The sequence below is a fragment of the Balaenoptera physalus genome (assembly GCF_965194825.1).
Source record: "Balaenoptera physalus genome assembly, chromosome: 20".
Classification (NCBI taxonomy): Eukaryota; Metazoa; Chordata; class Mammalia; order Artiodactyla; family Balaenopteridae; genus Balaenoptera; species Balaenoptera physalus.
In genome coordinates this window covers 40,651,698-40,678,504 of record NC_138901.1, presented here as the reverse complement: position 1 = coordinate 40,678,504, position 26,807 = coordinate 40,651,698, and the positions used below count along the sequence as shown (strand labels likewise).

Genomic DNA, 26,807 nt, shown 5'->3' with positions numbered 1-26,807 from the left:
TAAGAGTTTAAATAAGACAGCTTACCTTTTATTTATAGGTTTTTCATCTTTTTCATAAGGCTTTACAAACCACTTGCCAATACGTACAAAGTTCCGGTTCATTAAACACCGTTCCAACAGATTGTGAACTGCTTTGAAAAGCAAAGTACGGCATTCATAGGAAAGTCCATTCTCCCACACTCCATCTTCCTCTTCTATAAAAGAAATGAAAGAAACAAAAGGTAACACTGTGGCACTATATCTACTTAGAGCTAAGTAAAAAGTGTGATAGTTTAATCCCTAAATTCATAAACCTTACTTCACCTCAGAATATTGAGCTACAATCACTTCGGTATCTCTCTAGACATTAAAATATCAGGTTTCAAAGCTACTCCATAGAGAATAAAAGGCCAAAGTGCCATTTATTCTATTAAATTACCTGAAAATTATTTTTCCACCATATAAAAAGGCAACAATATATTGCAAACAGACTGATTTGGTTTCTGTATAAATGAAAAGGACATTTGTATAACCAAGGGAAATATTACACATTCTATACCTAAGATGCCAATTTCTAAGCTGGCTCACTTGTTAGTTACTTTACAAAACTGACCTTGCCAAAAAAACTAGACAGTTAATAATTAAATTCAAAATATTTTATGTCCATCAGCATTCTAATCCATAACTCAACTATAAAAATAAGTGATGGATAAAAAGGAAGCTTTTGGCAACGAGCCCAACAAGCAGTGCATTTATCAGCCACCTTAGGTCTCATTACAACCAAATGATTCCCATGCTTACTATTCAGTATAGGATTCTCTACTTGGGGGGAGAAACTTAAAAATTTAAAGACAAATTTTAAATGGCACTTCTGATATAAAGTTATAGCAATCGTCACTAACTATACAGCCTCAATTTTTCCAGCAAATCTATTAACCACCCAAGTGAAGTTACCAAAACAAAAAAACCAACAACAAAAATGCAGTCATTTTGATATAAGTATGGATGTAGTTCAGAAAAAAAAACTTTTTACTCTCTATCCATCTCATACCTATAACAAAGCATCCAAGGAATCCTACTATAAATGATAGCTACTCCCGTCAGCATTTTAACTTTTGTAATATTTTAAACTGCTATTTCAAATATAATTTAGTATCCTTCTGTAACTTCTATAACTTTATAAACATTCTATAAATATGGGTCTTCCTTCAATTTAAGTAAAAATAATCTTTCTTAATTAAACACTAAAAATGTATATAACATTCCAATAGAAAAATAATAAACTAAGATGCTTTTGAATAAAAGCAGAGACACATATTAAGAGTGACACATGGTTTATATTCATAACTTATACAACAAATGGGCAGAATAAACATTAACTCAAAAGCATGACAGTGGACTTTAACTGCACTAGAAATTTGTACCACTACAAAGGTTAATGTTGATTTTATGTTGTTCTTTAAAGTGTTTCCTAAATTATAGTTGAAGTCTTTCAAATAAACTAATTGTGTTTTTTCAAAAAAGGTAAGCTCTTAAAAAATGAGGTAAGCTTTAGAAAATGACAATACTTGAGAGTTGAAATAATTTTTAAAAGTTCTTCACATTCTACTACATTACAAGACAACCTTATCTACTTCCATTTAAAGCCAAAATTTTACAAGTTTCACTTTATTAAAGAAAACAGGCTAGAAGAAAAGGGAAGTGGCACATAGTGACTTCACTTTAATTATTTAAAAGGTCTAGATCACAAGCATATTTGTGAGTTGCTGAGAGAAAAAAAATGAATCTTTCACAATCTGCTTTCAGCCTCATCAGGTTCTATCATTTCAAAATTAAATACCTACAACATAAAGAGTTTTATCTAAAGTTATGTGATTTATGATTACTAAAAGTACACATATTCTTAATTCCAAGAGAATTATGCCGGAATTCTTCACTTCTTTATAACCTATTTAGTGTACTTTTATTTTTTATTGCCTTTTACCTCAAAAATCCTTACCTTCTAGGAAGCACAATGGAGTAACATTTGTCATACATAAGTAGCCCCTACCAAAATCTTTTTTCTGACTACTTCTAAGTTTTAAACCAACAAAGAACCAAGACACACAGTTACCATTACATTTCAAAGTTGTACAGTCACTATAAACTTCAAATATCAGAAAATTATTCACTTAAAACTTGAGACTGAATTTGCCTTCTTCCCCAAAAGAGTAAATTAAAAATCTTTAGAATAGTAAGTAATACGACTGTATTACATAAATACAATTTATATAAATTTTCACATAAAATTCTGAATATTCTATGGTTTTATTTTTAAAAATCTATTTCAGTTAAACCTATACTTAAATAGTTTAAGAATACTAAATATAGTTAAAAAATTAACCAGTATTAATATTCAAGCATTTCTCCCTCATTGCTCTAAATTTTTTTGTCTAGAGAAACGCAGGTGAATTTACTACTCATTTTACATTATACCCTCAAATGCCCACAATGCTCATTAACACTAAATGGGAGTTATGCATAAAACAAACAGACCACTTGTTAGGATTTTCTAAGGCCAACAAATATCTTGAGTATATCTTCACCTATATGGTAGGTAACTAAGCAACCATTACAAAAGTAACATAATTTCATTTTTCATTGCTGAGGAAATAATAAGAATAATTCCTAATAACATTCAATGAAAAGCTTGAAGGTTTTTTTTTGGTGGGGGGGGTGTCACTTAGCAACAAGAAGCCTACTGAGCCAAGCTTGTATCTTGATATTATAACCATAATAAAAGTACTTCTACATGTTGTATTCAGAGATATAAAAAGTGAAATGGTGGGACTTCCCTGGTGGTCCAGTGGTTAAAACCCCACGATCCAATGCAGGGGGCCCGGGTTCGATCTCTGGTCAGGGAACTAGAACTAGATCCCACATGCCGCAACTAAAGGAGCCCACATGCTGCAACTAAAAGATTCCCTCGGAGCTTCCCTGATGGTGCAGTGGTTAAGAATCCGCCTGCCAATGCAGGGGACATGGGTTTGATCCCTGGTCCAGGAAGATCCCACATATCGGGAAGCAACTAAGCAACTACTGAGTCTGCGCTCTAGAGCCTGCGAGCCACAACTACTAAGCCTGCGTGCTGCAACTACTGAAGCCCGCAAGCCTAGAGCCTGTGCTCCGCAACAAGAGAAGCCACCGCAGTGAGAAGCCCTCGCACCGCAACAAAGAGTAGCCCCTGCTTGCTGCAACTAGAGAAAGCCCACGGGCAGCAACAAAGACCCAACGCAGCCAAAAATAAAATAAATAAAATTTAAAAGTAAATAAAAGATTCCCTCATGCCACAACTAAAGATCCCGCATGCCACAACTAAAGATCCTGCATGCCGCAACTAAGACCCAGCACAGCCAAATAAATAAATAAATATTTTTTTTAAAAAAAGTGAAATGGTACAACTAAGCCACCCAAGACATAGTGATATGCACCTCTTACATTAATTAAAGTAAGTCCTTGAATCTCAACACCAGTATTATAACAGAAAAGGGAGGGAGGAGGAACACATGGCAAATCTTTACCTAGCTCTTTTGAACTTAATCAACCATAGCCTAATGGAAAAATCTGCTTAATGTATTTAAATAAATGTTTTCCTCCTCTTGTAACTGTATCCCCAGAGAAAACAGTTTCAATTCTGTGTTTTTAGTACTGTTCCATTACCCTTAGCATTAGAACTCTTAATCGTCATCGTTACTTGAAAAAATTTTACAAAGTATTTGAAGAAAACAATGCCTAAGTTCAAATGCTAAATTTGATTTCCATAAAAATTTTTTTTCTGAGGATACATATTATAGTGATGCAAAAGTATGTGATAGGTCATCAAAATAATTCTCCATGAGTGGGGGAAAAAAAACAAAAAAAGTTGATATACCTAGCACTTGTACTCAGTTTTCTCAAAACTGACATCTTTAAACATCTCCACAGTGGTAAGCCAGTAAAAAAGGAATCTCTTCCTAAGTAAGTCTGCCAAACTATTAAAATGCAACATGCACTAATGAATAATAAATGGGTCAAAAATGATCACTGTAGAAAATACTGTGTATTTCTTGAAAGAATAAAGAGAAATGTTTCAATGTATAGCTCAGTGTCTGTCTTGAACAATAACTGCCCATTCATAAGCTATTCATTCAACAAGTATTACTGACAGCCTTAAACTGGCAGCATTATTGATCAGCAAAACCTGAAAAATTTTGGTTTAAAAGAAGCCTAATATGCTTACCTTTGATTTGAAGATTTAAAAGACACACTTTCTTGCTCAAAATGGATAGTACACAAAAAAGCATGGCAAACAAAGTTGTCCCTAGAGACTAGCAAACATAAAAAGTTGGGTCACAAGTAAATTACGGAACAGAAGACAGAAATGAATTAACTCTCTTCGGCTACCTGGGGAACAAAACAATTTTTTAGTTTGGCTGACACTAAACTCCTATACTTGGCCGCTATTTATCTATTTGTCAAGCTTGTTAAAGCTGCCACTTGAGGTTAAATTCCACTGTAATTAATATCCTTCAGTAAAAGCATCCAAAATTAAATTCTAAGACTAAACAATGGCCTGTTTAGTTTGACACTATTTACAATGAAATTCTGTTATAATGAAAAGTATTTGGACATGTTGCTAAAATCCCATATATATACACCACAGGAGCCAGGAAAAATAAATATTTTTAGCCCGGACTGATTCTATTTTTTCAGTTCTCAAGGTATCAGTTTTCTCAAAGAGTCTTATCACATTCTAGCTACTATGATTTTCTTTTTAAGATGCAAACCTCAGAGAGGGAGCAGTTGTTTTTATTTTTGTTCCAAGGGAAAAACTAAAAGCCAATGATGACAGCAATAAAATTCAAAAAAGGGTAAGGCACAGAATAAAAATACCCACAAAACTCTTCTCCTTCAAGAACACACTAATGATAATGAAACAACGTTGCTCTGAAACAAACTAACAGTACACTTAAAAGAACCAATATAAAGACTTTTGACCAGAGGAATTAAGCTAAAATTTTCCCACCACCACATTTACATCTCTATCACACAACCACTGAACGAGGACTGCTACAAAGTTTAAATTCAAAAAAAATTAAAATTTAAAATGTTGTAATCAAAGAGGAGTTCTGTTCTCCAATTCTTTTTCTATCAAAACATATGGATACTGATCAAACTATCCATTCTCTTAGAGGGAACAGAGCAAAAAGAAAAAGAAAAAAAAAGTGTTTGGCTTTGGGATTCAAGGGATATTATGAACAAATTATCTTTCTGGAACGTTAACAGTTAGGCCAGTACTAGTTAGCACAAATCCTGACCCAAAAATCATCAGGTCTTTGCAAATTACTAAATAGTATCCACTACTGCTACAAAACAAGTAACTGAGAGTTAAAGTATGTATCAAATCAGATCTGGTTTGCTGTAACAGACTTTTACCAATTAGCAATAAAACCAGTTTACATTCTATTTCTACATATCAGCAAATCTTGAAAGGAAGGTGACCCAAACATGTGCTACATGTAAGAGGCAGGCAGAAATTTAAAAGGCACTATGGAACCTGACCAAACTCTTCAGAACTATCAAGATCATCAAAAATAAAGCAAGTCTGAGAAACTGTCACAGTCTAGAACAGTTGAAGGAAACATGACAACTAAATGTAATATGGTATCTTTGATAAGATCATAGGATAGAAAAAGGACATTAGGTAAAAATAAAAGAAAACCAAAGAAAGTATCAATTTTAGGTAATACCAATGTATCAATATTGGTTCATTAGCTGTGAAAAATGTACATTTTGATGGAAGATGTTAACAATAAAAGAAATTGGGTGAGGGTTGTTATTCAGGAACTCTCTATACTATCTCTAACTTTTATGTAAATCTAAAACTATTTTAAAACAAAAAGTTACTTTAAAAAAATACGCTATGGATGACACAAAGGAGATTAAGGGGGTTAAGCAAAGGCAACTCTGTACTTTTATTACTGAGTTAATAAGAAAAACTGAGAATTCTAATCTGCAAAAAGGAATGCCTCCCTCCTTCCCTCACCAACAAGAGAGGCACCATTATCACCATAATCACAAATATTTCAGTCACAAGATGTGGTAGGTGCTGAAGCAAACAGAAGGACACTGCCTGTGAAGAGCACGCTGAAACTAAATTAACCAGCTTTTTGTTACCACCTGGGTCCTTCCGGTTCCCCTTTCCTCACTACTACACCTCCACTTGGAACTCAGGATTGCCTCCTGCAGCTGATGCCACCCCTACTGTCCAGCTGCTCTCTTCTCAGGGGAGCTTAAAGGAAGGGGATAGAGTGCCACAGATGGGAAGAAATGAAAAAGGGGTTAGCTAGAGAGACAGAGGCAGACTAATTACCCCAAAAGGGAGGCAGACGGTGTCCCTGGAGCAAACAAAAGGGCGCGACAAATATACTCTATCTGCAAAGACCTTATTATTCTCTAAGCTATGTCTGATTTAGGTAAAAACATTCTAAAGTAAACGACAAATTAAAAAAAAAAAAGCTAAAACATTATAAAAATACCATTGGCTACACCACCTGTTTAAAACAGTACAGGACAGACTTAGAACAGTAAATATGATTACATACAACTACTAATATATTTTTCTTTACTACTTCAATTGCTTTCACTCTGATAAATTCTTAGTATTCAATGACATTCAGCAAAATCTGACAAGCCTAATCTTCCAAAACTACTTTCATCATGTTCAAATCAATATTTTAAGGTGTCGGTATTACCATTTTTAAGAAAATATGCTAAAAAACAGTTAAACTAGAGAAGAAATTTTTTTTTATATAACAAGTTTCAGGAGAAAACATATTTAAACACAATACATGAAACATCGAAAAAAAATACCCACATAATATTTTAATATACATCAAAACAGCTTACATTTAACTTTAATAGGCTTTTAATTTTCAAAATGTTAGTCCTACTAAGGTAAGACATACTACGTATCTGTTAAAATTATCTCTGATTCCACAAAATGTGTTTCATGGACTCTGGGCCGGGGGTGGGGGACGGTCTGTTCAGATGCTCTGCCAACTTTACTGAGAAGACTGAAACCCCAAGTCAGCCAGTACAGTGTATCTATAGTTATCAACAACAGTAAAACAGCCTTCACAAATATTTCAGTAAGGTGGTTTTTATGACCACTTAAAGATTAAAGTAACTCAAGCATACCCAAGTCAATGAAAGAAAAAAGGAAGCTGGCAGGCTTAGCTTTTGGCATGACAATTACAAAGCATCATCTTGCTGATGCTGTAAAGGAATATTACATCATATACACGTATATACACGTATATACAAACACATCGTTTAACATATTTTGAACCACACTACATACTTAAAACTAAGGGCTAGACTCTCCAGCAGGATCTTATTAGGAAAGCTGGAAAAGCTGGAAAGCATTTATCATAAAAGAATTGCAAGCACTCTCAAAAATAAGTATTAACACTGAAGGGTTTGTTCATTATAAGGTAAAAAGCAACTATCAAAACAAATGTGACACACATATTCCCTCAAAAACGCTGGTCTTACTAAGTGCTTGTTTGAGATAGTCACCTGGATTACATTACATCCAAAAATAAAATAGGTTCTATAGGTCAAATGAACAATAATAGAAACGTCAGAGTACTCGACTTCCAATAAGAAAACTTTTTTTAGTTATCTAAAAATCCTAAATTTTCCAGTCAAGAATCATTATGTTACATCTTGCTGAAGTCTTTGGTACCCTGCAGCAAACAACTAATCATTTACACTCCTATTATCGAAGATTCAATTAACATGGACTCTAAAGTAAACACAAGCTTCAGTAATTACATGAAGAGCTATAGTTTCTCCTTCTAAAGTAACATTTGGTCCTAAATATTAAGAAAACAAGACAAGTAATTTTACTGATTTGCTCATAAAATTATTTCTCTCACTTTTCAGATTATGATCCCATGTCCCACTGTAAAAGCTAACAAGTTGGCACTGTTTCATATCAAAGACAGTCTTTGATGGAACAGTATCTAAAATAAAAGTATCACTTTCCAAGAATAAGAAAATTAACATATGCCTTCATATGTTAATGATGTAACAACCACAAATAAAAATAATAAAGTAACTATATGCCTGGGGAAAAAAACACGAGAAAGTTACAATACAACATTTCTAGATCCTTCTACAACTGTCTACACATTCATACAGAAGAAAGCAGTGGCAGAACCGACTCAAAGATGAGTTACACTTGGCTTCCAAAGTATTTTATGACTTTGTTAGGAAATGCTCCCCAATTCCATTTTTCTTAAGTTAATTAATGTAACATGCCTTCCTTGGGCCCTGTCTGCCAGAAATTCATGAGAAAGCTAGGTGGTAAAAGAATAAAGTTATTCCAGGCTTAAAAAACCTGCCATAATATGCATAATTTTTAAGTAAAATAAAATAACCCCAGTGAAATAAAACATGAAGCTGAATTTCTATCTGGTTTCATACTCAACAATGTTCCACTAAAAAAATCTTAATTTTTAAAACAAATGTTTTTCAGAAAAGTATACAACATTGCTATATCGTTAGTTAGAAATAAGTTGCTTTCACCTGACAAGTCATGGTGAATAAGGTCAGCAAAATTGGGGTCTTCGCCCCACCAAAATATCCACAATTCTCTTCTTCCAGGTCTTTGATCTCGCCGCCAAACCCCAAGTACGTCTGCCTTAAGGCAGCGACTAAAACTGCTCAAAATGGGGTCTTCCTCTGTCACCGGAAACAGAATGGGGGCAGAAGTTGGGCCTTGCCATACATATCTTTTCCATTTAATTCCCGTCAAGTCAGCCTGAAGAAAAGAAAGCATGATTTTTTTTTTATTACTGCGTATTCACTCAAAATCAAAAGTACTCACTATTAAAGTCCCTTATTTCATTAAGACATTACAATTTTTTAACACGTGCTTACGATATTAAAGCAGACTGACCAAAAAAAAAAAAAAAGCTTATTCTGATAATTCAGCAACCAAAAATTAAAGGAAAAGAACAAAGACAGTTAAAAAATTAATACTGACATGTCACTGAATAGCAAGTCAATAAATATGTGTCCCAAGGAGAAATAAAAGAAACTTAACAATGTTAAATATAAACATGTACTTTAACGCTGCACACTGAGTAAACATTTACTCTATGTCCTAAGTTCTGTTCTAACTGGTTACATCTGTTCCTTGGTGTCAAACTTATAACAAAATTAACTTTTAAAGATTCATCATTCCATGTTTATAGAAGTCATGGCTCTAACGAAATCTGAACTACATTTGAAAAAAACCTTGTTAAATCTTTACACATCCCTTTTAGGAAAAGTCAAATAGCTGCTCACAAAGAACCGTCAGATTTGTGCTAGTCTTATCTTCAAAGAACCTGATCCTAAAAGTACCCAAAATAGACTGAGTTGGAGAAGACAGAAACGTAAAGCCTGTTTGTCTTATTACATCTGAAGAGATGCTGATCAATGGATATTGTACACGAAAACATTTTATAAGGCGGAAAGGCATTAAAGAGCTCAATTTAGCATCGTGAAAGAAATTCATCAGAGCGAATTCAGTAACTCTTTAATCTAACTTAAAGGTGCAAAGCCTAAGGTGCCAAAAATGAAACTGCTGATACACGACTGGCAGTTTACACTTGCCAACTAGTTGTGCTCCGCCCACTCAATCCACTTACCTATCACACACTCTCTTAATATTTCTCATAGGACAGGGAAAACGAAAAAAGAAAGTTACCGAAACTTCAAATCATTTATGAAGCTAAGCTACTATCTAGTTGAAGACTGAATTCTGCAACAGTTGGTACTTTTGAAAGTCTTTACTGGATGTTCCCAGACCTGGGCCAACCTACACAATTGTCTTCCCTACATCCAGCTTCCCCTGACTTTCCAATAAAAGGAGGAGCAGCCTCCTCAAAACATTCTCAAAACGCAGGCAAAACAGACAAACATAAAAACATTTAGTACAGAACCACGGCACCTCCTCCATCAGCCCGCTCCCCTCTCACACAAACATAATGTTCTAATAAAAGCAAGACGGCCAGAAATTGTCAAAATGGCAAACTCTTTTCAGAGTTTTAAACAGAAAACATACGAAATGGCATTTACTGTTTTTTACACAGAGTCTGAAGTCACCCAAGGAAGAAACTAACCCCCTACAGTTTGACTCATATGAAAAAACGCAAAACGAAAAGAGTGCTTAAGTTCCGGGGTCCTGTTTACTGGGAGAAACCAAATGAGCAGAGTGAGGTAGTGGGAGAACGGGCGATAGTGGAAAGTGGGAAGAGGGGGTTCATGGTCAATAAGGAGAAAACCAACAGTTAAGCAAGAAACACAGAGAGGGAAATGCCAGCGTCCTGCCAGATAAGGAGCCCAAGTTGAAGACAAGACTACGGTGAGGAAAAAAGGAGTCGGAAACAAGAAAAAAGGCCGACACTCCTAAAACAGAGCCCAGGACGGCGGGGGTGGAACGCGTCTCCGGGCTGGTGCGGAGCTCGCCGCGGCGCCGGCTCCGGCTGGGCCTCGCCCGGGGACTCGGGCATCTGGATCCGACCCGGACCCCCTCCCCCACGGCCCAAGGGCGCACCTCGCGGCCCCTCCCCCACCGCCCGCTCGCCGCGGCCCCCGCCCGGCACTCACCAGGCAGAAGAGGTTACAGTGACAATCTTCCAGGCTGGCCCCGTTCGGCACGAAGGAGGAACTCATCGTCCCTCACAGCAGCCGCCGCCGGCGCCACAACCCACCATCCGCCATTACCGCCGCCTCCGACCAGAGAGAGAAACACAGACACCGGGGAGGGCGGGGGGGTGGTGGTTGGGGGGGCGGTGGAAGAGGAGGCCGCCGGGCCGCCAGCCCTCCCCACCCACCCCCCCGCCGCCGCGAGCAGCCCCCGCCGCCCGGCCGGCACCCAGCCGCCCGGGGCCGAGGGCCGGAGGCGGGAGGGTCGCGCTCGCCCGGCCGGCCGGACTGAGGCCGCCGCGGAGCCCGCGGACGCTCGTCCCTCTCTGGGGGACAGAGGGGATGTGTGCCCCTGCCACAAGAAAAAATAATAAATTACACAATAAATAATTAAAATCGAGTCCGAGAGGGCAGAGCCCAAGCCCTGGAGGGTTCTCCCGGGCAGGGAGGCGCCCGCAGAGGGGCGGGAAGGGCGAGAACCGGGAGAGAAGCCGAGGCCCCCGGCCCGGCAGCGGCGATGTCCTTAAGCCCAGAGTCTCCTCTGTGGCGGAGGTGGTGGCGGCGTCTGCGGGCTCAGACCATTCTCTGGCTGTGTCTTCGTGTCGTCCCTGAGCCAAGCCGGACCAGCGTCCGCTCTCCTGCGGCCTCACCGCCGGGACGCCGTAGTCTCCCCCATTTTGTGGGCCCAGCGGGCGGTGTTTTTCCCCCTTTAATCCGAATTCACGGGTTTTCCCTTCGCTTTAATGGCGGCCACAGGGACCAGCTCGCCCTCTCTGCTCGCCCATTGGCCGCCTGAAGGTCACATGGGCCCGGGCTCCGTGGGGAGGAGGAGAGAGGAGGGAGCGAGGGAGGGCCGGGAAGCTTTCAGCAGAGGCGGTGAGCCCAGGGGGACGGGGTAGCCAGCTGGTGGCCACTAAAATAGCGCCACCTGCTGGGTGCCCCGGCCAGTGTGAGATGACCGGGGCCCTGGCGCTATCTTTCTCCTTGCCGGAGAATTTACAGTACAAGAGGGTTCACATCACAAATCTGAGAATTATGTTGAAATCAGTTTGAATTCTTTGGAAGAGAAAGTGTTGCAAAAATTCCAAGCCGTTCTCATTTATTCCACAAGGCCATGGGGTGCAGAGCAAACCCCTGGGCTTGGGAGTCAGATGATCTGAGAGAGGATTCGGTCACTTGAAAGTTGTGATGTTAAGAAGCATAAACGAAACAATATAGCCTGTGATTAACAGCCTGGGAGTTAGAGCCACCCTGCCTGGGTTCGAACTTCGAGCGAAATCACTTACCTCTCTGTTTCTCAGTTTACTCATCTGCGAAATGAGGAAAACATATCCCCTACCTCACAGGTTGTTGTGGTAATTGAGTTAACACAAAGAAAGCACGTAGCCCAGTGCCCGGGACAGATAAACACTGTTTGGAGTTATCTATTATTGTTGTCATCATTAGGTGTGGCTATTGTGAGGAATAAGCGAACCAGTGTAAGTAAAGTGCCCACTAGAGTGTCATCTCCGTGAGAACCGGGACTTTGGTTTACCGCTGCATCGCTAGTGTCTAAAAAAGGTTCCTAGCACACAGTAGGTGCTTGATAGATGTAAATTTGCAAATGAATGAATGGTAAAAAGTAGGAGTCAAATAAAACGTTAGTTCCCTTTCCCACAAAACATTTAGTTCTTGACTGGATTACACTTCAACGTAGGAGTTCAAACATTTTTTGCCCGAGACTTTTAGCTGGGAGAGAAGGAGAGAGAGACAGAGACAGAGAGAAAGGAAGGGGGAAAGGAAGGAGGGACGAAGAAGTAAAGGTGATTCAAAAAACTGGAGACATCAGTGAGTGAGTTAGGACTTCACCAATTTTTAATCTTAATTGCCTCTGTAAAATAATGGTGGATTCTTATATGTCACTTCTTCAGCCACGGATTAAAAAGCTTTCCTCCTCTACCTATATAGATTCACATATGGTGGTGAAGAGTCCAGATCTTGAAGCCAAAGGTCTATAGAAAAAGTTCTGTCACTTGCCGATCTTGGATCAAATTTGACTTTAGAGCAAATTAATTTCTCTTACTCTCAGTTTTCTCATTGTAAAATAGGGATAATAAAAGTACTTTTCAGGACTTCCCTGGTGGTCCAGTGGTAAAGAATCCACTTTCCAATGCAGGAGACGCGGGTTTAATACCTGGTGGGGGAACTAATATCCTACATGCCACAGGGCAACTAAGCCCACGCGCCTCAACTAGAGAGCCTGCCTGCCACAAACTACAGAACCCTCGCGCTCTGGAGCCCGCGTGCCTCAACTAGAAGCCCTCGAGCCCCAAGGAAGAGCCCACATGCCGCAACTAAGACCCACCACAGCCAAAAATTTAAAAATAAATAAATAAATAAATATTTTTAAAAAATAATGAAAGTACTTTTCTCCTAAAGCGTCTGGTGGATGAAACAGTGCAGGCATGGGGCTTGCCACAGTATTTACTAAATGTTAGCTATTAATATATTTTTAAAAATCATTATTGAGCACCTGATGCTCAACTGAGTGTGTTCCTGGTCTGTGCTAGGCCTGGGATACAAATATGAATAAGATACATGCATATCCCTAAAGATTCCTGAAGCAAGGCAATAAAGGAACCATTTCCCACAGAATAAGATAAAATACAATGTAGGTAATTGCTTTAATATGTATGTATCAACTATGGCACAATAGGAGTGCTGGAAGAGGAGCACCAAAATCAGAGCAGGCATCTCAAAGTCGGTAGCATTTGAAATCAGATTTGAAGGATAAAATGAATTCTTATAAAGCCCTTTGAAACAGTTAAATCTTATTAAACCCAATTCAGATCCAAAGGCCACATATCAAAGTCAATTATACAACCAGGACTAATTCAATCCAGGAGCTCAAATCAACTAAGGTTCACATCCTTTCTAACCGAGTTCCCACACTGGGAGACAGCAATCTCCAGGCCCAGTAAGGTAAGTGACCCTCTGCTCATCTCTGTTTCCCTGAGGGAATCCTCAGACCCTTGTTCCCACTGCTTCTGTCACTCTGAAAAGTCCTCCCCCACCTTTTATCTAAAACCATCCTCTTTAGAAGTCTTGCCCTCCACTGCCCACCCCCCCCCACAACCTGAGCACCTTCCTCAGGACTCCAGAGGCAGATAGAATCTGCCTGAAACCCACCAGGTGGGAAGTAACATTTGATTGACTTTTCATTTGAATGTCAATCTTCTCAAAAAGAAGGGAGATGGGGGGGGGGAGGAGGCGGGAGGGAGAGGTGAAAAAGTAGAAGAGAGAGATTGAGAGAGAAAGAATTGAGAAGCAAAGTGGAGGAAGGGGACACCAACTGTGAGAGGACTGGAAACATGGGGAGGAGAGAAAAGGGCAATATCGGCATACAGAGAACGTGTCAGCAGCCACCTACATTCTCTTAAAATGACATTCTGTGTGAGTTAAAGAATAAGGGAAGTAACAGTATATGTACGTTGTCAAAAGTTTGGAAGATACAGAAAAGCGTAAAGATGAAAAAATTTTAAATGTATATTACTCCCCCATATGCCCATGACTTTCCATATATATATCATATATATATATATGGTTGAAGTCATACTATATATACATTTTACACTTTACACATATTTGTCATCTACAATGTGTCAGTCAGGTCATGTAAGGACAAGATACAGGATACACAAGGAGTTCATAATCTTGCTAGATATGGCACTTGGACAGTTGGACAAACTAGGATGAAAACTCCACACCATGCCTGCTAGCTCCCTAACTTCCATTTACTACTTTATAAAATGCATGTAATAATAGCACATATATATGTTAGCGTTGTTGTGACAATTAAAAGAGATAATCCAAGTAAAATAGGAGAGCCAACCAGGAATCTTAAGATGAACTGAGAGGTTGCCTTGAGTCAATAATCACCTATTGTCTTCCACTCTTTGAAACATGGATTCACTCAGTGATCTACATTTAAAACTGTTCTGTACATAGAGAATGGACCTGAGGACACGGGGAGGGGGAAGGATAAGCTGGGACGAAGTGAGAGACTGGCATGGACATATATACACTACCAAATGTAAAATAGATGGCTGGTGGGAAGCAGCTGCATAGCACAGGGAGATCAGCTCGGTGCTTTGTGAAGACCTAGAGTGGTGGGATAGGGAGGGTGGGAGGGAGACGCAAGAGGGAGGGGATATGGGGATATATGTATATGTATAGCTGATTCACTTTGTTATAAAGCAGAAACTAACACACCACTGTAAAGCAATTATACTCCAATAAAGATGTTAAAAAATAAAAAATAAAACAATAAAACTGTTCTTTAACTTCTTCATCCTTTTAAGGGCTCCATTCTGAATGGGAAAATGGAGGTGCCAGGCCTCCAGGAAGGGTGACAGACTTACATCACCTGAGACTGAGAAAGTCCAGAAAAGGGCAATGTTTGGCCTTAGGACTTATGCTCCCCTCCTGATCCTGAAAAATCCCAGGGTTTAGAGCAGCTCTGTCCAGTAGAAATATAAGAGCTAAATAAATAATTAAAATTTTTTCAGTAGCCGCATTAAAAGAGAAAAAGAAATAGGTGAAATTAATTTTAGTTATGTATTATATTTATCCCAATGTAACATAAATACTATTATTTCACATGTAGTCAACATAAAAATTTATTATTGGGATGGTTTGCTTTTTTAACCAAAACTTTAAAATCTGCATGTACTTTCACTTATAAGCACATTTCAGTTTGGACTAGTCACATTTCAAGTGCCTAACAGCCACATGTGGCTAGTGGCTACTATATTGGAGAATACAAGTCTACAGTCAAAAGCTGAAAGCTAAGGACCAATTAAGCTGTGGAATGAGTGGTCTTGAGCCCGGGGACAATATTGATTTCCTTAAAGTCATGTTAATGGTTTAATGTTGTACTTAATAGAAAACAAAAGGCTGAGGCATTACAAACCGTTTTATTTAGTGAATGCACAGACACTCTTAGTTGAAAATAGAAATAAACAGATAGTAAATTAGCAAGTTGAGACAGTAAGAACACTTTTCAGTTCTAAGCCTCAAATATCCTGAATTATCTTGACAGTTGCCCTGACTTGCCATTTTTCTTAGTAGTACAGCATCTACTCTCAACCTCATTTATTTCTCAATACATGTTTTATTTTAATATTAAATTTGAAGCCAGTTCCCCCTAATTTCCTCACTTTGAAATTTGGCTTGTAAACCTTCATAAGCAAATCAGATATTCCCCTCCCCCTATCTTTATTTTACTTGAGATAGTTGTTTGACTCCTCTGGATCTCTGTTTCCTCAAACATAATAAAGAGATTGGATTAAATCATTGGTATGATTTATCACCTAATATGTAATACTTAATGTATGTCAGGCCCTGTGCTAAGTATTTTGCATTAATTATCTATAATCCTTGACACAAGCTTCTGAGGTAAGTACATACTATATTATCCCAATTTTCTAGATTGGGATACTGAGATTTAGACAGCAACTTGCCCAAGGCCGAAGAGGTCTGTAAAGTATGCTAATCTATTGTGAGGGGCTCAAGAGAAACTTCCTGGATGTGCAGTTGAAAATAAATCTTGAAGGATGAGTCGGGTGGAGCTAGAAGATGCAGATGAGAGGGGAAGGAGAGGGACAGAAGGAATAGGGGGAGGACTGGAAAGCCTGGTGTTGGTAAGAAAAGATTTGGCTGAAGAAGTAACCCTCAAGGCCAAATCATGAAGAGTTTGGATTTCGTCCAGAAGAGGATGAATAACCACTGAAAACTTTAAACATGAGAGTGCTGAGCTAAGATTTGTTTTTAGAAACAAGATGCCAAGAGACTTGTTGGGGGCATTGTCGTAATCCAGGCAGGAAGTGAAGAGGCCTGAACTAATTAAGAGGAGCTTATCTGAAAACATCCTTTCTTTCTGTTTCACATTTAGTCCCTCCATCAAGGTATCAACAAGGAAGATAGGGAAGTAGAGGAAATCACTTTTGCAAAATGCTGAGCATTCCTTTCTTATTGAGCAGATGATTTTTCTCAGAGTAGCCGAAGTTGAGAGAGGAGACAAGTGCAGTTTGCTGAACCTCCTCCTCCTGCTAAAAGGTTCCAGGCAGGACTTTGGTCACGTAGGATAATTACTCCTGCCAAGATACAAACCGGTTTGCAATTTTATTGTTCTCTTCCCCCAAGAAAAGGTTCAAAGGAGTTCAAAAGATGTGACCAGCCAAGAAAATAGGAAGATTATTCTAGAATCTCTTAGTTCTACCAAGAGTATATAAGGGATTTAATAGTAATATAGATGAAGGTAACAGAGTTTTATACCATTTCTATCACTGGCTTTGACATTCACTCATTCATTCACTTAATACCTACTGAAATTTACTATGAGCAAGGTTCTGTACTAGGTGTTATGATGATGGGGCAATATGCAAGAGTGCATCAGACCTCCCTCTGTGGTCTCTCAGCTTCTGCTGTGAAGTCCTGGCTCTTGGGCTGGTGTATTTGTTATCTATTGCTGCATAATAAATTACCTTGAAACTTCACATCTTAAAACAACAAACATTTCATTATCTCACACAGTTCCTGAGGTTTAGTAATCGGAGAGTGACTTAGCCAGGTGGTTCTGGCTCAGGGTCTCTCATGAGGTTGCAGTCAAGATATTGGCTGGGGCTGCAGTCATCTCAAGGCTAGAGTAGGGCTGAAGACTTGATTTCCAAGTTCACTCACATGGTTGTTGGCAGGACATAGTTCCTAGCTGGCCATTGGCCAGAGGCTTCAGTATTCTTCCAGGTGGCCTTCTCCTTAGAGCTGCATACAACATGGCAGCTTGTTTCTCCAATAGGGAGTTATCCAAGAGATAGAGATAGAGAAAGACAGAGATACCAGAATGGAAGGTGCAGTTTTTTTAATAACCTATTCTCAGAAGTAACTTACCATCATTTCTGCTACATGATTTTGGTCACACAGACCAACTGTGATAGAGTGTGGGAGGGGCCTACACAAGGGTGTGAATACAAGGAGGGAAGGATAATTAAGGGCTATCTTGGAGGCTGGCTACCACAGTCCATCCTCTGATCTCCAATGATTCATGTCCCTCCCACATGCAAAATACACTCATTTCCTCCCAAAGTCACCAAAAGTCTCATCTCATTATAGCGTCAGCTTGAAGTCCAAAATCTCCTCCTCTAAATCAGGTCCAGGTACAGCTGAGGCTCCTTGGGTGTAGTTCCTTAAGTACAGCCCCTTGAGTACAGTTCCTCTCCCCCTGTGAAACTAAAACAACAACTTATGTGCCCCTCCATACACCCAACACACCATGGTGAGACAGGTGTAACAGGGTAACTGTTCAAAAAGCGGGAAAATGGCGGGCACAAAGGAGTCACTGGTCCATTATAATTCTGAAAACCAGCTGAACAAATGTTGAACATTCCTTCATTAAGTCTCAAATCCTGGGAATAATTCTCCCTGGCTCTCAGCTCCATGTTCTGGAGTTTTGGATCTGACCCCTGAGTCATCCTCCCTTTCTCCCTTTTTTTTTTTTAATGAAAGATAGCCCATGTTTACCACTGAGAACTTTTCTCAGCCTACTTCTTGCCAGTGGAACTTTGAGGGTCCAAAGACCTCTTTTCATTTTGTACTGTCTCTAACCCTTTTGGTCCAAGATGGCAATGTTTCTGCATACATATCTATTTTTTAAATGTTATGAGCCTTCCATGAATGTTATTGGGGTCCACTCCATTAGATGAAAGCCACACCTACAAATATCTTTCAGATAAGCTCTTCTCTAACTTGAGCTTCTGGTGAGATAACTGATGGACAATGCCCTTAAGCTTCCTAGGTGCTTTATCATTTTATTGAGAGACTGTGTGACACATACCTTTAATCTCTTTAGAGGACTTTTTGTCTGGCCAAATAGTATTCTGATGCACAACCTTAAATCTTTCTGAGACTGTAACAAAAGATTTTACAATCACTCCCTTGGCTTCATCTTAGGACCATGTTTTACTAGCAGCGCCCTGGATTTGTAGCTCAGAAGCTACATCTTAATTTTAGCATTGTTTGCCATTCAGAGAAGGTGAGAATTTTCAAAACCATCAAATTCTGTCTCCTTTTTGTTTAAACTGTTAACAGTTCTTCCTTTAGTTTACCTCTCTCCTCTCACATTTTACCATAAGCAACAAGAAGAAACCTTTGCTTGGAAATCTCCCTAGCTAGATCACCCAGTTCATTAGACACATTTTCTTTTTTTTTTTAATTTTTTAAATTTAATTAATTTATTTATTTATGGCTGTGTTGGGTCTTCGTTTGTGTGCGAGGGCTTCCTCTAGTTGCGGCAAGCGGGGGCCACTCTTCATCGCGGTGCACGGGCCTCTCACTGTCGCGGCCTTTCTTGTTGCGGAGCACAGGCTCCAGGCGCGCAGGCTCAGTAGTTGTGGCTCACGGGCCTAGCTGCTCCGCGGCATGTGGGATCTTCCCAGACCAGGGCTCGAACCCGTGTCCCCTGCATTGGCAGGCAGACTCTCAACCACTGCGCCACCAGGGAAGCCCTAGACACATTTTCTACCTTTTGGTTACTGCAGGGAACAGTGTTACTGAACTTTCTGCCACTATATAATAAGGACTGCCTTTCCTCCAGTTTCCAATTACATTACCTCATTTTTTTGCAAGCCTTCACCTGCAGCCATATAAAAGAGTGGGATACTTCTATTAACAGTTTCTTCAAGGTACTTTAGGCTTCCACTAACACTCTCCCCAAAGTCTGTTGTCCAGTTCCAAATTACTTATGCATCTTAGGATTTTATTATGGCTGAATCTCACTTCCAGGTAGCAACATCTATATTAGTTATCTATTTCTGTGTAACATATTATTCTGAAACTTAGCAGTTTAAAACAACAAATATTTATTATCTCTCACAGTTTCTGAGGCTACCAGATCTGCTTCTAAGGTGGCTCACTCACATGGATGGCAAGTTGGTGCTGGCTGTTGGCAGGAGACCTCAGAATCTTTTCACATAGGTCTGTCTTCAGGGGTACTTGCATCCACAGTAGGTGGCTTTTCCTAGAGCAAGGGATCTAAGGCGCCAAGGCAGAAGTTACAATGTCTTTTATTATCTAGCCTCAGAAATCCTACACTGTCACTTCTACAGTAATCTATTTGTCACACAAATCAGCTCTGATTCAATGTACGAGGGGAATACCAACACATGAGGATCATTCTAGGTTATCTTGAAGGCTGGCTACCATAGCATGTTTTCTACCTTTCTAGGTTCCTTTGTTAATACTCTTTCCCTCAACAAAGCTACTTTCAAAATAGATATATCTTGGGCAGCCAAATCATGTATGCCGTATTGAAAAACATCATATTACATGGTCAAATTTTAAAGAATTTCAGCACAAATTAAGCCAGCCTTCTGAATTTCTATCTTTTAAAAAAAAAATGTTCCTATTGCACAAGTTAAGCAAGTCAGGAACCTCTTAAGAATGAAGATTGATCCAAAGGCTGAAGAGTCATCATTGATGAGGAAATGTATTATCGTGATACCAGTTTCATTTCTCTGCTCACCATAAACAAATTCATCCGTCTTTTTCTGGGACAGGTATGTGTAATATGGGACATGCTTGATTTTACAAGGCTTCTTTTTAAAAAACATGAAAACTATGTAAATAATCAGTAATTTCTTTTTCTTTAATAAGCTCACTGCATTCATTCAAAACCTTTATCTTTCAATGTGGGATAAGTTACTAAATTATATGTCCAGAATAGATGTTACATTTCAATTAATAAAAGGACTTATATTCTTCTCATAGGAACCACCTCACCCTTTATGTAGTTCTCCCCTATGAGACCATTCCAAAGGTAAACTACCATCCTTTCCCTCAGTGATTTGCCAAGCAGAGGCAGTGTGGTGTATGAAAAGCATAAGCTTTGGTATTAAAGCTCTGTATTCTGATTCCGTTAGCAGTGTGACCTTGGGCAAATTACCTAACTTCTTCAAACCTCTGTTTACCAATACGTAAAATGGGGGTAATAACACCAAACTGTCATAAGAATTAGATGATATAATGTAGTAATAATGCTTAGCACAATGCCAATTACAGTAAGGGCTCAATGAATGATAGTTATTATTAACAATTTGGGCAAGAAATGCTACCCATGAGAAGTTTCTTCTACTCTTCAGTTCTTACCTACTCCTAGTTCTACACAGCATCCACGGTTAGTGATTTTCAAATGTTGAAATGAACAACTACAAAAATAACAATGATTAAAAAGCTCAATTTATGAGTGTGTTGCTCTTTAAAGTTTTCTCTGGATGCAAAGCAGTCCATTCAATACCCAATTCAAATATGAACTAGAAAATTTTTTTTAAATCTGCTTTTTCTTATAGTAATGAATTTCAAGAAAAATAAGATACTGCAACACCACAAAATGATCATTAGATTACCACTCTGGGCTTAATTTTCCCAAAGACATAAACCTTTTTTTTTTTTTTTTAATAAATTTATTTATTATTTTTGGCTGTGTTGGGTCTTCGTTGCTGCGTGTGGGCTTTTTCTAGTTGCGGCAAGAGGGGGCTACTCTGTTGTGGTGCGTGGGCTTCTCATTGCAGTGGCTTCTCTTGTTGTGAAGCACAGGCTCTAGGCGTGCGGGCTTCAGTAGTTGTGGGACGCAGGCTCAGTAGTTGTGGGTTGCGGGCTCTAGAGCGCAGGCTCAGTAGTTGTGGCGCACGGGCTTAGCTGCTCCGCAGCATGTGGGATCTTCCCAGACCAGGGCTCGAACCCGTGTCCCCTGCACTGGCAGGCGGATTCTTAACCACTGTGCCACCAGGGAAGCCCCAAAGACATAAATCTTGAGACATTTTGAGAAGTATTGCATGAACTTTGGAGGTATTCACCTTTGTTTAAGACTCTTTCCCTCTGTTTTTCAGATGGAAGGCGGAAAAGAATAATACTTTCCAAAGCTCTTTTTATATATTCAAATACAGAATAGCCATGATCAAAGAGATGAATTACAAAGAATGATCAGGAACATAAATATGTACGTATATTGAATCAGTAGTAAGTGGGTTTGGCAGTTTTCAATGCAAAATAATTTCATACTTCATATATATTTATACCTTGACCTATTTGCATACTTTAAAAAACTTAAATACAAATGGTACTTAGAAAACACACAAAATGAGCAGGCCCGGATTTAGAAAAGAAAATATGAGTAAACCAGATTAAGAATATATGATTTTTTTAAACTTAATTTACAAAGCAGCAGCAGATACTATTTTATTATTAAAAACAGTTAACACAAGGTATTAGTGTAGGCTAGTTTTCCTTCTTATGCAACTCAAAATGATGGTTTATAAAGCACCATAGCCTATATGGATATGATGGAATGCCATGTAGCTACCAAAAATGACAAGAACCTAGCTTAATGTCCATACATGGAAATGTGTACATAGAGTAATGTAAATAGAAGAGACACAAAATAGCATATATACTGATTAAACCATGTAGAAATATATGTATAATGTAAATACGTAAATATATGTAAAATGTAGTGTAGTGGAAAGAAAGAGAGAATAGAAGAGCTGAGTTCTAGTTGTGACAGGGCCTTCACTTGGCTGGGTATCCATATCTGAGCAATTTATCTGCTTGTTCTCAGTTTCCTCACCTATGAAATGAAGGAGTTGATCTCGACTGATTTCAAGGCCATTCTCAGTGCTAACATTTAGTGATTTCATAGTTCAAAGGTTTGAAGTGACATAAATATAGTTTACTGTTTACTACCTTCTTTCCTGTAAAGTTGTTCAGTTTAATAATAATATTAAAAGGATACCACATGTCTTTAGTAAGACCTAGGAGAGAAATAATATTCATCAATAAATAAGATTCAGTGATAGATAAATAAACTATTTTCTTTAAACTTCGTTTAAAAAAACAAAAAGGCAATAGGAAGTCACTGAAGGTTTTAGAGTAGAAAAGTGGCATGATAAAAGTTGCATTTTAGGGTGCTCACCACACACCAGCACCAGGTGCTATCACTTACACCCAAACCAGAGCTCTGACTGTCATGGCCAAGAGAGCGCAGGCTGCTGGGAGGCTGGTTTTTGCAGAACGTTGAGTAGACTTCCCTTTGCTGTACATCTCTAGGAATAAACCTACAAAGGAGGCAAAAGACCTGTACTCAGAAAACTATAAGATACTGATGAAAGAAATCAAAGACAACACAAACAGATGGAGAGATATACCATGTTCTTGGATTGAAAGAGTCAATATTGTGAAAATGACTATACTACCCAAAGCAATCTACAGATTCAATGCAATCCTTATCAAATTACCCATGTCATTTTTCACAGAATTAGAACAAAAAATTTTACAACTTGTATAGAAACACAAAAGACCCCAAATACCCAAAGCAATCTTGAGAAAGAAAAATTGAGTTGGAGGAATCAGGCTCCCTAACTTCAGACTATACTACAAACCTACAATAATCAAGACTGTATGGTACTGGCACAAAAACAGAAATATAGATCAATGGAACAGGATAGAAAGCCCAGAGATAAAGCCACGCACTTATGGTCACCTAATCCATGACAAGGGGGGCAAGAATATACAATATACAATGGAGAAAAGACAGCCTCTCCAATAAGTGGTGCTGGGAAAACTGGACAGCTACATGTAAAAGAATGAAATTAGAACACTCCCTAACACCATACACAAAAATAAACTCAAAATGGGATAAAGACCCAAATGTAAGGTTGGACACTATAAAACTCTCAGAGGAAAACATAGGCAGAACACTCTTCGACATAAATCACAGGAAGATCTTTTTTGATTCACCTCCTAGAGTAATGAAAATAAAAACAAAAAAATAAACAAATGGGACCTAATGAAACTTAAAGGCTTTTGTACAGCAAAAGAAAGCATAAACAAGACGAAAAGACAACACTTAGAACGGGAGAAAATATTTGCAGATGAAGCAGCGGACAAATGATTAATCTCTAAAGTATGCAAATAGCTCATGCAGCTCAATATCAAAAAAACAAACAACTCAATCAAAAAATGGGTGGAAGACCTAAATAGACTTTTCTCCAAAGAAGATATACAGATGGCCAACAGGCACATGAAAAGACTCAACATCACTAATTATTAGAGAAATGTAAATCAAAACTACAATGAGGTACCACCTCACACTGGTCAGAATGGCCATCACCAAAAAATCTACAAACAATAAATGCTGGAGAAGGTATGGAGAAAAGTGAACCCTCTTACACTGTTGGTGGGAATGCAAATTGATACAGCCACTATGGAGAACAGTATGGAGGTTCCTTAAAAAACTAAAAATAGAGCTACCATATGACCCAGCAATCCCACTCCTGCACATATACCCAGAGAAGACCATGATTCCAAAAGATACATGCACCTCAGTGTATGTATTTAGGAAGCAACCTAAATGTCCATCAACAGAGGAATGGATAAAGAAAACGTGGTGCATATATACAATGGAATATTACTCAGCCATAAAAAGGAACGAAATTGTGCCATTTGCAGAGACGTGGATGGACCTAGAGACTGTCTCCATTTTTTAACATAACAAGCAGACCACACACTGAGCCTCCTGCCTAGAATGTGGGGCATGGGAAAGGGTGTGCCAGGGACACCTCACAGCTTCTATCTGCCCACTCACATTTCCCAGGCTCCCTTGCTGTTAGTGAGATCATGTGACTTAGTTGCCGTGGAGTCTGAGGCATTTACTAGAGGGTGGAGCCTCCACCAGTGCAGGTGAAACAAGGCCCACGCTGGCCCACAGTGGACATATCAAATAAGTGGTAAATAAATGTTCATGTGTAATAAACCATTGAGATCTGGGATTGTTTGTTCCTGCAGCATAACTTAGCCTAAACTCACCAATACAACTGTGTTGTCATTCCCTTCTCTCAGATGAGAAACCTGGGGCTCAGGGCTTCCCTGGTGGCACAGTGGTGAAGAATCCACCTGTCTGGCTTCCCTGGTGGCACAGTGGTTGAGAATCCACCTGCCAATGCAGGGGACACGAGTTTGATCCCTGATCCAGGAAGATCCCACATGCCACGTGTGCCACAACTACTGACCCTGTGCTCTAGAGCCCGTGAGCCACAACTACTGAGCCCACATGCCGCAACTACTAGAGCCCGCAAGCCTAGAGCCCATGCTCCACAACTAGAGAAGACACTGCAATGAAGAGAAGACACTGCAATGAAGAGTAGCCCCTGCTCGCCGCAACTAGAGAAAGCTCGCGCACAGCAAGGAAGACTCAACGCAGCTAAAAATAAATAAATAAACAAACAAACAAACAAACAAATAACTAAAATCTATAAAAAAAAGTTGCATTTTAAATCGGGCAGTGGTGTGCATCATGCCTGAAAACAAAGGGAGAATGTACGCAGAATGACCCATATTGGCGATTGACAATATGCTAGGCATGAGGTAGTGAGGGCTTGAACTTGGGAGGAAGCAGTCACTTATTCATTTATTTGGTTGGCACTTATGGACCCTTACTGTGCTAAGTTCAGAGGGAACAAATATACTATGAGTACACAATTATTCTCCATCCCCTTTCCCAATTTAATTATCTTCATAGAGTTTATCATTACCTGAAATTCTACTTACATATTTGTTTGTTTATGTATTATTTTATTTTCTGTCTCACCCTCCAGAAAAGATGTTCCATGAGGGCAGACAGACCATATGTATAAATACTCAACAAATACTTGCTGAATTAAAGAATAAGTGAAAATTATACTGAACCTTATAGACAAAGTCAAACATCTTTTCTGAAACAGTTCTACAGCTTTGTAGCTTCAGGCTAATTTAGTACCAAAAGCCCCTACAAGACCCTCCTGCTGTGTTTATGATAAAATTAAATTATTGCTACGACTGCCCTCCTTTCAGCCTACTACTAAAGTATTTCCCCATGAATTTTGCTCCCTTTCTGTTCAGAAATTCTTCTTTCTCTGGTAGAAATGAAGCTAGGAGAGAGATGATTATCTATGCTTTACTCTCAGCACATCTTTCTGAATTACTTGTATCTAGATATTTGTTTATTAATTTAATACAGTGGTTAAATACTCATTAGCTTTTTCCTTGCAACTTCAGTTCACAAATTTAGTTGAATGTAAATAATACCAAACACTTTCTCTCTCAAAGCTGTTGGGAAAAGGGACAGAGGTGAGGGTCAGAGGCGAGGGGTGAGGGGTGGCGGGGTTGGAGGAGGGCTCAGAAGGTCAACAATTAGCAATGGTTTTACTACCATCTCCCTGTGGTTTTTACAACTCCCCTCTCTCTTCAGCTTTAGCTGCTCACCTCAGTCACGGGGCTCTAACACCCCCCTCTCTGAGCAACACTTGAATCTGCTTCCCTTAAAAATAATAGCACTTCACATTTGTAGAGTCTTATAAGTCTACAAAATGCTTTTTACCTCTATGATCTTACTTACATCTTATTTAATCTCTTTGTTCTCAAACAGATTATTAGTTTTTGTTTTTGTTTAGTTTTTCTCAGAGAACTAAGAGGAAAACTTGAGTAACAGAGGTGGGAAAAGGAAGTTTCTAGATAGTGAGTTATAAACTGACTAAATGCTAACCCTGTAATCATGATGAGACCAAAGCTGTTTTGATTGGCTCAGGTTCCTCACTCTGGACAGCATTGATTTATTACCTTCCAAGGGCTGTTTTTTCCTTTGTCCTCTGCTGTCTGGATCATCCATAACTGGTTGTGTTGGAAGGTTGATACTGCTCCAAAGGGAATGTAGGTCCCACTTGTCTCTCAGTCTAGTCAGTACCTGGCTCTGTCTTCCTTGCAAGCTGGAAACTGGCAGCTCCTCATCTCATTCCCCTCCCAGGTAATCTCTCTATTAGCTTACCCTTATCACCTGTTAGGGGCCTATTGCTGACTAAGAAGTAAATGGTTCTTCCTTTGTTCTGATATCTATCCTCTAAATTCTTTTCTCCAATTCATCTGACCTCAGACTATTTCTATTTTTTCTTCTTGTTGTTGTTGTTTTTCTGATACTTCCTGCCACTGCACTTGTTGATTCTCTTTTCATCTTGCATGTGGGCAGCTGATAACCTGTTCTGTCCCCA

General features: G+C 39.1%; 2 protein-coding genes across 9 annotated transcripts in view; both read right to left on the bottom strand.

Moving 5' to 3' along the window:
• MED13 (mediator complex subunit 13) overlaps positions 1-11,508 on the bottom strand; it is a 96,255-nt gene extending 84,747 nt beyond the window's left edge. Inside the window, exons 1-3 of one of the 2 annotated variants that reach the window (XM_082439868.1) lie at positions 10,663-11,508; positions 8,593-8,827; positions 26-194 (exon numbers count right to left, since the gene is read on the bottom strand). In XM_082439868.1, coding sequence (XP_082295994.1) covers positions 26-194; positions 8,593-8,827; positions 10,663-10,728 — 470 coding nt within the window. In that variant the 5' untranslated portion in view covers positions 10,729-11,508. The remainder of the gene's footprint in view (positions 1-25; positions 195-8,592; positions 8,828-10,662) is intronic. The other variant, XM_082439869.1, reaches the window with a different exon arrangement.
• A 6,076-nt stretch (positions 11,509-17,584) lies between these two features.
• Positions 17,585-26,807, bottom strand: part of LOC309649734 (uncharacterized protein) — a gene marked incomplete at its 5' end in the record, with an annotated part of 131,763 nt that continues 122,540 nt past the window's right edge. The window contains 3 exons of one of the 7 annotated variants that reach the window (XR_014257258.1): positions 17,585-17,967; positions 19,654-22,541; positions 22,703-22,844. Coding sequence is in view for 2 of the 7 variants with exons in the window: in XM_082440163.1 (XP_082296289.1) it covers positions 17,845-17,967; positions 19,654-19,767; positions 22,703-22,844 (379 nt within the window). Of the gene's footprint in view, positions 17,968-19,653; positions 22,845-26,807 lie in introns of all 7 variants that reach the window. The other 6 variants (XR_014257259.1, XR_014257260.1, XR_014257261.1 and 3 more) reach the window with 6 other exon arrangements.